The following is a 14,822-nucleotide window of genomic DNA, read 5'->3' on the forward strand; positions in this document are numbered from 1 at the left end:
GCCTCCAAATACTGTATTTTAAAAGCTCTCATCTTAGTTGTTTCTTAAGTCTCTTTAAAAGCATAAAGGGAAGAGCCTCAATAATAATTATCCCATCTGATGAACTGTGAGAACGTGTATGATATTCAAGGGCAACTGCTGAACTGTCACCGTGAAAAAACAACTCTTTTACAACTAAGAAAAGGAATTTGGCTAAGTCACAATCTAACATCACCATAAATTTGTATAGAACTTTGTAGCTGTCAAGGCGTTTTATCCCATTGATCCTCAGAGACTCTTTCCTTCTTTACTCCCTCAAAAGGTTAACATTGTAACATGAAAGTTTTACTCTTCTTAGGACTCAGTCCAGAATGATTACTGAGCCCGCCTCACAGTCTTACATGCACGGTGTTCTTTGATTCTTGTGGTTTCTACTGAATCAGCTAGAGTGCAGGTCATTTGGAACTTTGAAGCGTTTCCCCTTGTGAATGAGGAGCAGCCGTCTGTGCCCTCAGTTGATTAGGATATAGGCCTCCCTGTGTAATGTCCACCACAGTCTTTGGTCTTTCCTTTGTTCTACGTTACCTGCTCTCTTCCCACCCTCCCTAAAAGCTGTCTCACCCACCAAGGACTAGGACAGAAGAGAAAAACAAACAGCAAAGTTTTTTCTTTGGAAAGAGTGTTTCCCTTTCCAAGTCCCTCCTGCATTTCCTTTTCTGGAGGGGAGGGGTCGTCAGGGAATGGAGGGTGCTGCTTCTACACACAGCAGCATCTGTGGGGGCCCTGAAAACTCACGGTGGGTCTCCCAGACAGAAGTGAAGATGGGGCCTCTTTATTGACAAAGTAGTTCTTCTTTTCTCTTATATCCCCTAGGATGTTTCTGAGTTCTGGGTTGCAATCATTAAAAAGAGGAGGCTAAAATTTTGTGCTTATTTTAATCATGGAGGGGCTTGATCAGCCAGGATATTATCACCTAATGATTTCAACATATTTTACTGGAAGATTTCTCTTCTGTAAATCAAAAATACAAATATTTGGTAGATTGACTTATAGTTAAATGACTTGGTTTTTATCTAACATGATATAAGAATGAAAAGGTTTTATTTTTACTGTGAGAGCATTTTCTGTATTTCTGTTACATCCTTTGAAAAGAAAGTTTTGTTTTTATTTTTGCACCCTGTTTGAAATTTTTTTTTTTTACTGCTTTAGGTAACATAACTGCATTGAAAGATACGGGCACTGTGACACTCTCAATAGATAGGATGTGACATTATGACACATTCACTGGGTAACTGAAAACCATATAATTGATTTTTGTATACATATTTTAATAAATAAAAGTTATTAATGTGTTTGATTTTTTCAATCTGTCATCTTTTCTATATAGTACTGGCATATAATTTTTAGACATTTTAAAGTGTCTATTTGTTAAAGAGCAAAACTTTCTTTGAAATTTTACCATTTTCTTACTTTGCCAGAGACTCAAAAATAATCAGAGGATAATTAATTTCTGAGTAATAGGAAATTCATTATTTTATGTAGGTGTGCCCTCTTGTGTCTGTACTAGGAAGTCTTGATCTTGTTTTATTTGGGGAAAGTCACTGAAAACAACCTACAAAACCAAACTGCTTATCCTCAGATTTTTTAATGTTCATATCAATCATGAGCGATTTCATTGAATTCAAGGTTTATTTTAATGTAGGTGTTTTGCATTAAATAATCATTTTAAATCAAATAAAATATAAAAGGCAACATTAGACATTTAAAAATTAGTTCATTTTTGGTATTCTATAAAGTAAGATTAGAATTTATTCTACAGTAGAAAGTATTTGAACATTTAGTATTTAAAATCTTTTAAATACATAATTTATTATATCTTACTCTTTACACATTATGGTAAACAGAATAAATAAGTTCCATGTAAAGAATGGGGTTTTGCTTTACAATATAATCTGAGTGACAGCATTCTGTAATCCTCAAGCATAAGCTTTTAGTTTCTATTAAAGGAAAAATGAAAAACAAAAAAATTCTTTATTTCTGTTTGACTTAGGAAGAACTCCATAACCTTCACAGTTTATAATTTGAAGTTGATGTTGTAATGAGCAACATAATGAAAAGGGTAGAATTTATTATTTCACATTTTCTACTTCTTAAGATCATAGCAGCTAATTATAGCACTTGGTTACTTTTTGCCTGGGTAGTTACTGACACCAGTGAAGTGGATATATCACTCATTGTTCGTAAGCTCTTCTAGTTGATATTAGGGATATCCAACCCATAGATGAGGCTTTGCTCAAGAAATCCCTCTGTCAGTGTGAATCCCCCTTTCCCTCTGTTCCTCAGGTATTAGTGACCCAAAAGTATCCTGCTCCCATTTTTGGTACCTCTCAGGGATTCAGAAAAAATTTAAAAGCAGTATTTCCTTCACTATTTTGTTAGCAGCACTTGTGTTACAAACCAAGGTCAATATTGACTTTCCCAATTCTTTTAGTAAACATATTTTAGCAAATCATATACTAAATTACACATTCTCTACTCCTTTAATAATTACTATATTGGTAATATGTCTTGAACTGAAGTTAAAATTATTGGATTATGCAGTATAGATGTAAACTACTTTGAACTTAGTTTTAAACTGAGTCAGTTTAAATTACCAAATTTTGGTGAGTATATTTTCCAAACCAATTTTTACTTCTATTGTTTTATGAGTTGTTGGAAGATATTTTTAAATGACAGAGTGGAAATTGGAAATGCATTCAGCAAGAAATAATTGTGGTTAGCTTTGCTAGGTCTACAATTTAGCATAGTGTAGTGGCCCCCTAAATAGATGTTTACCATCTTGCTGATAGATTAAGGGAAATAGTTATATCCTGTCATAAACAATAGGGGGACAAAAAGCTCATTTCAAAATTTAATCAAAGCATTTGTTAACTTTGGAGAGCTAGTACAAATTTTTATTTTTTAATGCTTGAAATAATATATAGTTTTAATCTTCCTTACCTACATTGAATGTGAGATTAGAAGACAACCTATAAACTCACTCTAATATCTTAAGATTTCATGATTGCAGCAATAGTGTGGCAAGTTGTGTGCTCTAACTCAGATAATTAGCTATAGTGCCTTAAATTACAGTTAGGTTCTATTCTATTAGTCTATTAGTAATTATGGCTAATCACACTGTCTGATGTTAAATTAACCAACAGTTCTCCTCTATTGATCACAAAGTCCTAGAGGGAACAGGTTTATGTTCTAGAATTCTATATTTCTTTGAAAAAAAATTAGTTAAGCAGATTTTATTTACATAATGGTATGGTCTTTTTTCTACTTGCTTCTTATAAACTTTAAAAAATGTTAGTGTAGTATAGAAAAAGAATACAATTTATTTTAAAATGTAGGTTCTGAGAGAATTACTACAAAGACTTTGTATGATGATAAAGATAACAAATGTGAGGTGTTAGTGGGCTGTTTCAAATGATGATGCTTCATTGGAATAATTATTTTGGTATACTTGGTGAAGATCTGCAAAATACCTAATAAACATTAAAGAGGCTTTTACAGTACAGTATAAATTACATTTACCCCAAAGAGTGAAGCTAATGCTTTATATATGAAGTGAACTTGTTAGCAGTGCAGCTTCAAAACTAAACCACTAGTTCATCCTCAGGAAAGATTTGAGATAGCAATTTATAAGCTCTGTTGAGAAAATCAACAGTTACATTATGCACACTTATAGTCATTTTAAAGTTAATTTTTGAAAATAAAGCTCTTTTCATGTTTACAAGATCCAGTGGATGAATACATTTGCTAACAATTTGTTTTGCTCCAAATCTTGACCTTTTCACAAAGAAATTCTTCTACTTAGGAAGTGGTCTCTAGTATTGTTTTCCCTTCTTCATGGGATGGCAGATTTTTAAGCTGATGGTGATAAGTTGCAGCATTGGAGAGTGCAGCAGAACTTCAGAGAAGCATCACGATGATGCAAATCAGCAAGAGACATATTAAGATGAGACAGAAATTGATAAATAGGTTCTGGAGATTTTGCCGTGCTTGTTGAGGCATTTCAATGGTTGAAGCTCTCCTAATAGCAGAGCGAGTGAGATATTGGACTTTCTCCATGACACCAGGAAGGCAGGAAGCCTGAAGTTTTAAATGGTGAAGAGAAAGATAACAAGCTGCCAGCCAAATGTGAGATCACTGTCTTCTTTTAGGTAGCCTGCAACGTAAAAATAGTAAATGGATTAGCATCATACGTGTAACCTATTCTCTGAACAGGTAAAACCGTGTAGAGTTAATCCCTCTTCCTCAACATTATTTGTATCTATGACATCAGATATCTCTAAAGTCTGTGTATGTTGCTCTGCCTCTCTGTTTCTCTCTGTCTTTTTTGGTGATGATCACCATGATGTCTTATGTTGAGAGTGTAGTAACTTCAGTCTTTGTGTCCTCCTCTCAAAATGACTAGAGGTATAGTTTGGTTTAGGGTGCAGCTTGTTTTGGGCTGTTCCCTTGGGCGAAAGTTCTTACATATACTTTCATTAAGACTATTTCTCTATGAGCATAATTGCTGTGAACATTAGGGTATTAATAACTCCAGAGCAAATCTCATAAAAAGAAATACATGCAATAAATTATTCTCCAGATGTTGATTTCAGTCCAAAATAAAATAGTTAAATAATAAGTGTTTTACCAGAACTGTAGATTCAACTGTTTATCATTCCTTTTTATGATTTACAGCTTTGTAGAATATACTACTTTAAGTAACATTTTAACAAGATGATATTAAGTGCTGAAGACTGTCAGACTCAGAAGGCATAGTAATAAAATTATCATTATCTCACCATCTACCACAGACAGTTGCTATTTGTAAAGGACCTGTACTTAAGAACGTTTCCATTTGCTTTCTTTCAGAGCTTCCACAAGCTATTCTGCCTCATTAATTAATTAGTTGCTGCCTAATTAATTATGTGTGCTAATTAATAAAAAAATTGTAAAATAATACATCATTATAGAAAATTAGATATAGACTAAAAATTAGCCGTAAATTAACTGCTCAGATATAACAGCTGTTAACATTTGTTGATATATCATTGTTAATCAAGATATTACTACCTTGCCCAGCTGCCAGACTTCATTTTCTCTCTAGAGGCTATACAGCTCATGAAAGCCCATCTCAACCTTCAGCTCTATTTCTGAGAGAGACTAGTGCTGAAGACAATAGGGAGGAGAACTGAAAGAATGAGAAAGGGGAAGGTACATATCAGGCCTGGTCAGTTAGAACTTCTCACTTATTGTTACAAAGAAATCATGTGGTATGTGGTGGTTAGATTCTGTCATTTCAGCACGACTCTATTAAGTTTTGAATATATACTAGACTAAGCTTTCATTTGTTTGGAGACTCTGGTCTCCTTCATAGTGTTGCCCTGTAGGGAGGTGATCCAAGCAGCCAACTTATGTCAAACTTCATTTTTTCAAAGAGTTGATAACAACCTTTGTTTCTGTAGCATATACTCTTCATTGTCCAACACGAGTGGCTGTTACTTAGTTTATCTGTGACATTTCCTATGTAGAAAATGGCAGCTTAAACTTGGTATGTATTTAATTTAATGGCTTTATTTGAATTCCTCAGATAAAATACTATAGAAACAAAGGGATTTTCTTTTGTTCTTTAAGAAAATGCATCCATTAGGTTGTTTCTGCTTATATTTGCTTATTGTAGATATGGTAGATTTATACTGTTGGGTAGTGTGGAGAAGGTTTTCTTTATTTATGTATTTGACTAGTCTTTTTATATGAGATATATAAGAGTACAGTTAAGAAGGTAGTAAAGAATTAGCATTGGCAATTCCTATTTGAACTTAATTTTTGTGAAGTTTCAGAACTTAAATAGTGCAAAAGGTATGGATTTTAAAATTACTGAGAGATGAAACATGGAAAAGGAAGAGCAGGCCATTTGTTCATCACAGAGCATATACAAGAGTCACTCTATGCTGACACTGATGAGTGGTACTTTAGTCACATGAAACATGTCACCTTTCCATAAATACTTCATTCCCTTTTATGATTCTGTCTTCTGCACATGTTGTTCTGGCTCTGCCTGGAATGTCTCCCCTCCTCCTGCCTCCACCTTTGATTCTTTGCCAGGCAAACTTCAGTTAATCCTTAAGACCCAGTTTAAATATCACTTCCTAATGAAACCTTCCATTAATCATTAAGGCAGAACTGGTATCACCTCTGCTAGTTTTTAGTAGGGCTTTAGTATTACCTACATCAAGATATGGCTGTCAGGCTATGTTCTAATTTTGATTTACATGCCGGTGTCCCCAACAAGACTAAAGTCTAGTTCATAAATGTAAAGAGTCGTGTGTTTACTTTGTATTCTAGTACTTAGTGCAAAATTGGTACCATCTGAATAAATCAGTGAAGTTGAACAAGGGATTTTTATGATTTACTTTAATATTTTTAGAAAATTATTAATAATCATGGATATTGCTGTGATTGAAAAAAATTAACTATATAAATAATAGAATTTGATACTTAAATGCATACTCTCCAATATTCTAAAGTTTCTGATTTTTTTTGTTGCTGTTGTTTTTCACAGATGAGGAAAATGAGGCTTAGAGGATTTATCTTAGAGGACTAAAATAAAGTGTTGTTAATGATAAACAACGTTAACCTGAATTAGGCTTTCTACAAATGGGTATTTGGTGTTTGTGAAGTACTAAGAGGTGTGCCCTGAAGAGATGAGCTCTCTAATGATGGATATATAATGAATATACTTTAAAGATGATCTCATGATACTTCAACAGCCAACTGTTGTTGGAAAAGGATAGTTTGTTCCTGGAGACAAATTGAGTATAAAGGAGACAACCAAAGATGGTGTCTTGTTTCTTATCAAACTTAAAAATATGTTGTAATTCTAAAGTGATTTATAGTCACTTTATAACCTTATGCTAAAACTAAATCTGCTTTGCATGCTGAAATGTTAGCTGTATGCATGCAATTTATTTTACAGTGGTACAATCTGAAATGTATTGAGTCCTGATTCTGTGGAACTTCTGAAATCTGTATGGTAATAATTAAGCCAAAATTTGTTCCTAAAAGATGAGGCTTCCTGTCATATGCTGAGAATTGAAAAAAACTGTGGGAACAAAGGCACAGTCCTATTTTTAGAGTTCTGTGACCTTCACCATGTTATAATTTATGGCATGATTGTCAACTGTTTATCATTTTTTTCTCTGCACTCACAATCATCCTATGAGTATTCAACTCCTTCAGTCTTTTTTTTTTGTTGTTCTTCCCTTTATTAGAGACAAGCTGTTAATAAGTAGTATTTTATTGAGAGCCAATAAAAATAGTTTCAGTTTATTTTCATTTTATCTAATCTTTTAGAGCATTTTTTTGGGATAATCGGAAATAGGTTGTGTTGGGATGTTCTGAACATGCATCTGGCCTAAACAACCATGGGAACTGAAATTTACCCTACCCCACCCCTTTTTAGAAGTATGACAATATGTGTAAATTAGATGTGGGACAAAAGGAGTAAGAATACTTTGAAAATTAATTCACCATCCAGGCCCTAGAATCAGAATATTGAAAATATGAAAGATACTTTGATAGGAATTTGGTTGTAGAAAAGTGCCAGATCCCTGTCTTTTGAGTTACATGTTAAGAGGCAGAAAAGTACCCACAGAGTAGCTTGTATGTCTGTGGGAACTGTGTTTAGTCTAATTTTGGGGAGGGATAGGAAGAATAACTCTTTACCGTTCTTTGTAGGATTTATAAAGCCTTTGGTTGTCCACTTTTCCTCTTTTGCTCAAAAAGGTGAAATTGGGAAGTAAATGCAATCAAGTTCAAGATAGTGTTCTGTTTTTTGAGTTGGAAGGAGAGAGAAAAACCCCAGGCAACTCTAATCCATCAACAGATTTCTTGTGCCATGTTAGGCAACATTTTGAAAGGTGAAAGTTACCTTGTGTGCTTCTGCGGTAGTCCTCACTTTGCAGTGAGTCCTATTTCTCAACGTAACATCAGATACATTCTTGTGCAAAAAGGAACCTTAGTAGACTTTTGAAAACTTCCGGTATTTGCTTTATGACTTGCTAGACAACTGATATTCTAACCATGTTGTATATGCTGAGTAGCAATCCCCATAATTTAAGCACTTTTCAGTGCTTTGCAGAATTTACTGAACTTCATTTTTGGTACTGCCTCTGCTGAAGTCATAAATTCCTGAGATTCTATACATTTTTGGCATTCAGAATTTTGTTTCCTTTTAATTTGTGTCTGCTTGTTTGTTCTTTTAGTAAACATGGGCATATCTTGCTAGTAAATTCAAGTAATAAACATACAAGATGACAGTCTGGCATAGTTTTTTGAAATTTTTTCTCATTAAGTTGGTTCAGAAGATTAGAATTCTCTATAGATTTGAATTTATAGGACTTGTCTATATTAGGATTATTTGGCTTTTATTTTCCCCCTACTATTTGCTGTCATTTTTGAAGGTAATCCAGAAGCGATTGTGTATGTATACATCATTTTTTTTGATTTGTTGAATTAAATCAGGTTCATAATTAGATTGGTCATCAATCTGTTGGCATCCAAAAATTCACTTGGGTAGAGTCATTTCCTGTGAGATGGCCTAATGCTACATCTAGAAGTTGTGTTTGAAGTTATTTTGTGACAGCAAGGTTCCAGAGCTTTGTTGGTCCACACTGGCCATTTGAAAGAATCTTCAAGCTGCTTCTGCCTGGTTATGAAAAGAATTGTGTAAACATAAAAATCAACATATTCTCAATCCCTAAAGTGACCTCATAATGAAATATTTCCCTTGCTTTGAAGCTTTGCCTTTAGGAAAATTCATTAAGTGGTAGCATGGAGATTTTTTCTTTGAAACTGGCACATTGCTGTTGCTATTTTGTCTGTAGGCTTGTCTTCATTATCTGCTTATTATGTTCAAAATAATTTATTTGCAATTAAAATACTTTTTAACCTTGTAGTAGTTGATACTTGAGAGTCTTCTTTGAGGGGAAAAGCATGTGGAGAGAAAGTGTAGGGCAAGTTTTAAGGAAAATGAATGCCAGCTAAGTATACCCCCACCAATATGAGTTTGCCCTTTTTTTTTTTTTTTTGAAAGAACTGAAGGGTGGAATACATTTTAAAAAGCACTAGAGGTCCTCAGTTGACTACAAGTGTACTTAACTGGGGTGGAGATGTATATCCCGACCTCATTTTCATGTGTTTATTTGGTGATACATGCTTCAGAATTATGTAGGGTAAGAACATTGAAATGTTCTATTTCTGGAAATGTTCCAAGAGACCACATATTATCTGATCTAGGTCACTGTAATTTAGAGGCATCACTTCCTTGATTTCTAACCTTTAGACTTAATTTGCTGGTATGATCAGCATTATGTTAATTCATAGTTTAGATGAAAGTTAGTGATTTTCCTAGCATAAATAAAGCAAGATTCCTCTGTTCAAGCACCTCAAAACAAAGGGGGTTGAATATTTTAAACTGTACAATACGAGGAGGTCAGAAATGAAGTTGAGGAAAGCTAAGGATTTAATACGGAGCTGGAATAAAGTATGAAAAGTGTGGTTTTTGTGAAAAGTTTTGAGGAGAAATTAAGCTGGATTTTAGGTATCAAAGCTAAATAGGCATGAGTATTTTAGCAATGAAATGAATTAAATAAAAGGAAACTTTGATTGATTGTACATGTTACTGTTTTTTTAAAATCTGTGCAGTTATTTTGAGTTTTGTCTTCCAGGACATACCGCTTAATAACTGAGAACATCTATAATTTTCTATATCCCTGGCTTTGAAAATGATGAGGAGAATATTATATAGGGTCTTAAGGACATAATGCCTCATGCATAAATTAACTTTAAATGAAATGGAGTGGTTTTAAAGTAGAAGTTTTTATCCTTTGACTTTGCCTTTTAATGTGCCATTAACAGTACTGAGGACTTTATTTTGTTTTGCCAGTGTCATGACTTATTTTTAAGCCATGTTGAATAGTGGATGGGATGTGTGTGTGATTTAGAGTTATAAAATCTTGGTTCCTGCCAAGGCTCCACCATTTTCTAGCTCTGTGACCTTGGGCAATTCACCTTGTGGCATCTGTTTCCTAAACTAGAGTTGGAGTGTCAAACATATAGGAATTGAGTATCAAATGAGATACTTGTATATGGTGCATTTAGCAAATTGTTCAAGAATAAAGAAGTTTTAATTGACCCTCTATTTCTAGGATTGGTAATAAATATATAGTCGAATTTAGGTAATCTATATTTAATTTTTACTTAAAACTTTAATACATTACATAATTTATTGTGATTAGTAACATAATTAATATTTTACCTAATACATTTAACACGTTACAATTTTAATTCTTTTTGGAAGCTGTTTTGTTCATGCAAATAGTCTCCTTTCTCCAATGAATTAGTGAGATTAAGAAACAATATCAATATGTAATTAAATGCAATTTTTTCTGGAATATTATTTTTCTTTATGTCCACTAAAATACTCTTAAAATAATTTTGATCTTTGAGTTTTAGGAAATGATAGTCATGTGACTCCTCTTAGTAAAGCAAAGTACTCTAGCTTTTTTTCACATGGTTTTGAAACTTAATCAGTCTTTCATAATTTAAACATCTTTCACATTTCTTCCCTTTTATTTCATTGGATACTTTTTTAAAAGCACTAAGTTTTAAAGCACATGAAACAAAGACAGTACTTATAATTCATCTTATGATAGAGCTGAACTAGTTTAGACATAATGTCTGGCCCTAGGGCATTGTGTTTGAAATTTGAATAACAGTCACTATAACTATAATTTCTGTTAGTCTGGACACTATCTGAGATAACTAATAGCAGAATTTCTGCTTTTCTAGAAATTTTCAACTTTATGGAGCAATATATGACATGAAATTTTGGTACTATGAAAGAACTTGTGAACATCTCATTTGAAGTGTGAGAATGTAATTTGATAGACACTTGAGTAAAAATGCATTTTTGCATGGCTTAAGGAAAACTGCTTAAGGAATTATAAAGTTCTTGTCTGTAAAAAAGCAGTAGATTTAACATTTGTCATAGGATCTTAGAACCTAGAGGTAAATTTTATCTTAACATATATGGAAATAAAAATGAAATAAAATCGATGTAATATCCTTTATGCCCTGACTGAAATTTGAGAATGAAGACACATTTCATGTATTAAATTGAGGATTGTAACATCAAGAGTGGAGTAGAATTTAAACAGAAGTTATAAAATTTATGATGGCATCTCCATTCCTGGGCATTTTTTTCGTCCTCCTCCCCACCTTCTAAATGCAAGAGAGGAAACTGAAGAACACTGGAGGATAGTAATTTGATAAAAGTATATTCACTTATAGGCAGAATAAACATTTATTTTATGAAGTTCACGCAAATGAGATAGTTAGGAATATTTGTACTGCCAAAATAATCTCTTTATTTTTAGAATAAAGAAATGAATGTTCTGTAACTTCAGAAAGAATTTTACATGTTTTTGAGAAGTGTTTTGAAATGTCCAGACTTGTTATTTATTATACAATATTAACTTTAATACAAGTAACTCGATTTATTAAAAGCCTGAATTTTTTTTTTAGAAATTGACTGGATTTTATATAGAGAGAAAAGTCTTCAAAAGCATTTTAAAAGTAGTTTCTGCTATGTATTCTTAAATTCTATTAATATTCACTGTAAGGAATCATAGTGGTAATATTGGAATAGTCATACCAATAACGTTCATTTTGTACAATCACACAACTGTTCACAGTATTCTGGATGTAAAGACAACCTAGTTCTGCCCTACTTCTTAGCAGAATAACAAGTAACAAAATGAAACCATTGTTTTTGTGTGGAGAAATCAAATTACCACTACCACCAAACATGGTAACATCATTGAAAGATATTTTAATTTGCAGAAATTCACTTGTGAACAGCAAAATAAAAGTGAAAGTTAAATTAAAATGACAAACCAGTAATCAGGATCAAAGTTGAATGCAAACTTTATCATTTCTAAGTTAAATCTTATTCTTAACTATCACTGAATGGGTAAGCATTTATTTAGAAAATAAGCTTTATGTCAGACATTTTACTGTCTAACTTTCAGCTGAAATTTATAAAATATTAACTCTTTACAAAGTCTAATAAATTTGAGTTCTAGAAAGTAAGAATTGCCATAGTCAGTGAAATCTGCTTACCTTGGCTGTTGTGATGATCACAGTATAGAGTATTGGGAGTTGTATGAAGTGCTGTTGGCGTTTAGCTGGAAAGTTTTCTGACTCTGTTACCAGAGTTATGGGAACAATTGAAGTAGGTGGAGGAGAAAAAGAGTTCTAGGGCGGTCTGATGATGTCACATAGGAATTCTGAAGTTATGATTGGTTAGCCATGGTCTTATCACAACCAAACTTTTTAGAATGTCATTTATCTTAATGTTAGGTATGGAAAGGTCATTAACACTTTATGCCTCCTTTTTTGTTTTTAATTTTAAAAAGTATATGGGAGATAAATGAAAAAAGTTAATTTTGGTGGTAGAAAGCTCTTTTTTAAAGGTTCATGCATTGTTAGGCTCAGAAATAATTGTAAGCTGAGGGGATAATATTGAAGACCTAAAAGAGTTAAAGTAATAGGAATTTTAATAGTGAGAATAGTTAAAGTAATAGGAATTTTAATAGTGAGAATAATAATACTCATATAAGCCAAACAACTTTTAATGAGTTGTTCTTGCTTTAATAGTGCAACTTCATGTTAGCTTCTAGCAAGACAATAATTAAACATTGTCACAGAATCAAATTTTATACCTTTTCTTGACTTGTTCTTTTCTCATGTCTGTGTGTGTATCGGAGAGAGTGTGTGTGAGAAAACCAGGCTAATAAAGCTGATTTGGGTTTTAAAAAATTAGCTTTATCTTATAGTTAAAGAATAATAAATGTATTTAATTCATTTATATTTTCTTCAATTAGGGCTTTAACAATATATTCATGCACAGTAATTCTCATATTTAAACTGAGAGATATCACCCAAGAAAAACTGCTGTTTAGAAATTTAAGTTTTTAAGATTTTTTACAGCTGCATTAAATTTACTGTAAAACCTTACCGAAATTTTAATAAGCTGACACATTATTAAGAGTAACTTTCTAGCAAAAAAGGAATAATCATAAGTCCCTGATTAGTGGCATCCTAGTTAATGATACTTTATTGATGATAGGTACACAAGTGTTTGGAAATTTAAGTAGTATTTCTAAACGGGTGTGCCTCATTTAATGCAGTAGTTGTTTTCCTGAAAATTACTCTGTAAATACAGTCTTAGTAAATGGAATGATATTTTGAACTTGAGAACAGAAAAGAATTTATTTGAAAAGCCAGGCATCATTCCTCTGTTTTTTCTAATTTTTAAAAAAATATATTAGATTTACTTAAGTCACCACACCTTCAAATTCTCATTCTTAAATCTCGCCTGTAATTCTGGAGAAGCTACTTGTTATTTTTAATTTTTTAAATACTTACAGCAGAGTGAACTCAGCCTGCTTCACTTTCTTACGGGGAACTAAAGTCTTTTCCAGCAGCTGCTTATGTGTCCTTAAATGGAGATGATTTTGGCTTCTTCCAAAGAAAGATAAATCCTTTGCTAGAGGAAATCTCTCGTTATTTAAAGAATCAGCTAAAACTATCAGAAAAATAATATTTCAGCAAAGACTCTGTGAACATTGCTAAGGGAAAATTTACAACTTAAAAGTAAAACCCAAAATTAAATAAATTGCATGGATGTGTGACATTTTGCTCAGGCTCTACAAGCATTTTTTTCCTTTCAATCCTTACATAATAAGGATCTCTTATTATTATCATCAATTGCCAATGAAATACAAAACCTAGGAACCTGAAATACAAGCCTGGTTTATAGTAATTTGTCAAAGATGACATAGCTGCTAAGGGATAGACTGAGGATTCAAATCCGGATCTGTTTAGTTTTAATTCTGATAGGTTGACATGTCGTGGGATTGGATATAGATTTCAGAGTAGCATACATCAACTAAGAAATTTTTAAGGTGGAGATAGATTAATTATTTAAAACTTAACTATTTCTAGAAAGTCTGCTTTAAGTTTGGCTATGCATTCATTTGAAAACGAAGCTTAGGGGATAGATCATTGTAGTATGAGCACCTCTAGTTCTAAGAAAATAGAATTAGTAGACTAAGAAACTGCCATAGACTGAATAAAATATGGCCTACATATTTCACGTTTGGCAAATTTGCTTAAAAAGCGTATATAGGTGGACGGACACACACACACCCATAGGAGGATACTAACAAACTGTATGTGTCAGAATTGGAAAATGGAGGTAAAAATTTACTTTGCAGATTTGTACAAGGGTGAGGAGCTTCTGTGTTCACCCTTTTCTTTTTGGTTAGCTGCTGCTGCTGCTACTGCTGATCATTATTATTACTCCAAATGAAGCTCTAGGAAGTATTGATCTTAGTTTTAGCCTGATTGCCTAAACAGTAAGTTGTTTAATAGGAGCATTGGTGAACTCCAGTATAATCAGCAGATTGTTCCTCAAATATTCCACAACCAGAGGCTGGAAAATGTTTTTAGAGGTGCTTTGTCAGAATCTTTATTTGGAGTCAGACTGCAGTTTGAATCTATTTTTGGTCACATGACCTCATACAGATTTCTCCAAGCTGCCTGATCTCTGGAATGGGTTTGTTGTGAGGATTTAATGAGATGAAGTGTGTGTAATGACTCTTAGGGATCTTTCAGCACAGTGTCCATTTAGTGTTAGTGCTTATTTTCTCTTTTCCTTTAGAAGATGATTCTTGATCTGC

The 14,822-nt window shown here is 32.9% G+C and overlaps 2 protein-coding genes across 6 annotated transcripts in view; one reads left to right on the forward strand and one right to left on the reverse strand.

The window, feature by feature from the left end:
- The window catches only part of CEP85L (centrosomal protein 85 like), a 149,225-nt gene that overhangs the window by 57,775 nt on the left and 76,628 nt on the right, over positions 1-14,822 (forward strand). The gene's annotated exons all lie outside the window — the stretch shown is intronic.
- PLN (phospholamban) lies at positions 1,650-12,287 on the reverse strand. Of its 2 annotated transcripts, none has more exons than XM_010979163.3 (2): positions 12,199-12,287; positions 1,650-4,192 (listed from the first exon to the last, which is right to left on the reverse strand). In XM_010979163.3, the coding sequence occupies exon 2, from the start codon at positions 4,093-4,095 to the stop codon at positions 3,937-3,939; it is 159 nt and encodes a 52-aa protein (XP_010977465.1). In that variant the 5' UTR covers positions 4,096-4,192; positions 12,199-12,287; the 3' UTR covers positions 1,650-3,936. The 2 variants fall into 2 exon arrangements, with proteins under 2 accessions (XP_010977465.1, XP_064342812.1); XM_064486742.1 differs by lacking the exon at positions 12,199-12,287 and adding an exon at positions 5,089-5,154.

The sequence above is a fragment of the Camelus dromedarius genome, chromosome 6 (assembly GCF_036321535.1).
Source record: "Camelus dromedarius isolate mCamDro1 chromosome 6, mCamDro1.pat, whole genome shotgun sequence".
In the NCBI taxonomy this organism is placed as follows: Eukaryota; Metazoa; Chordata; class Mammalia; order Artiodactyla; family Camelidae; genus Camelus; species Camelus dromedarius.

Excerpts from the sequence above, each read along its gene's own strand:
- PLN (XM_010979163.3), bottom strand. The coding sequence starts at position 4,095 with ATGGAGAAAGTCCAATATCTCACTCGCTCTGCTATTAGGAGAGCTTCA.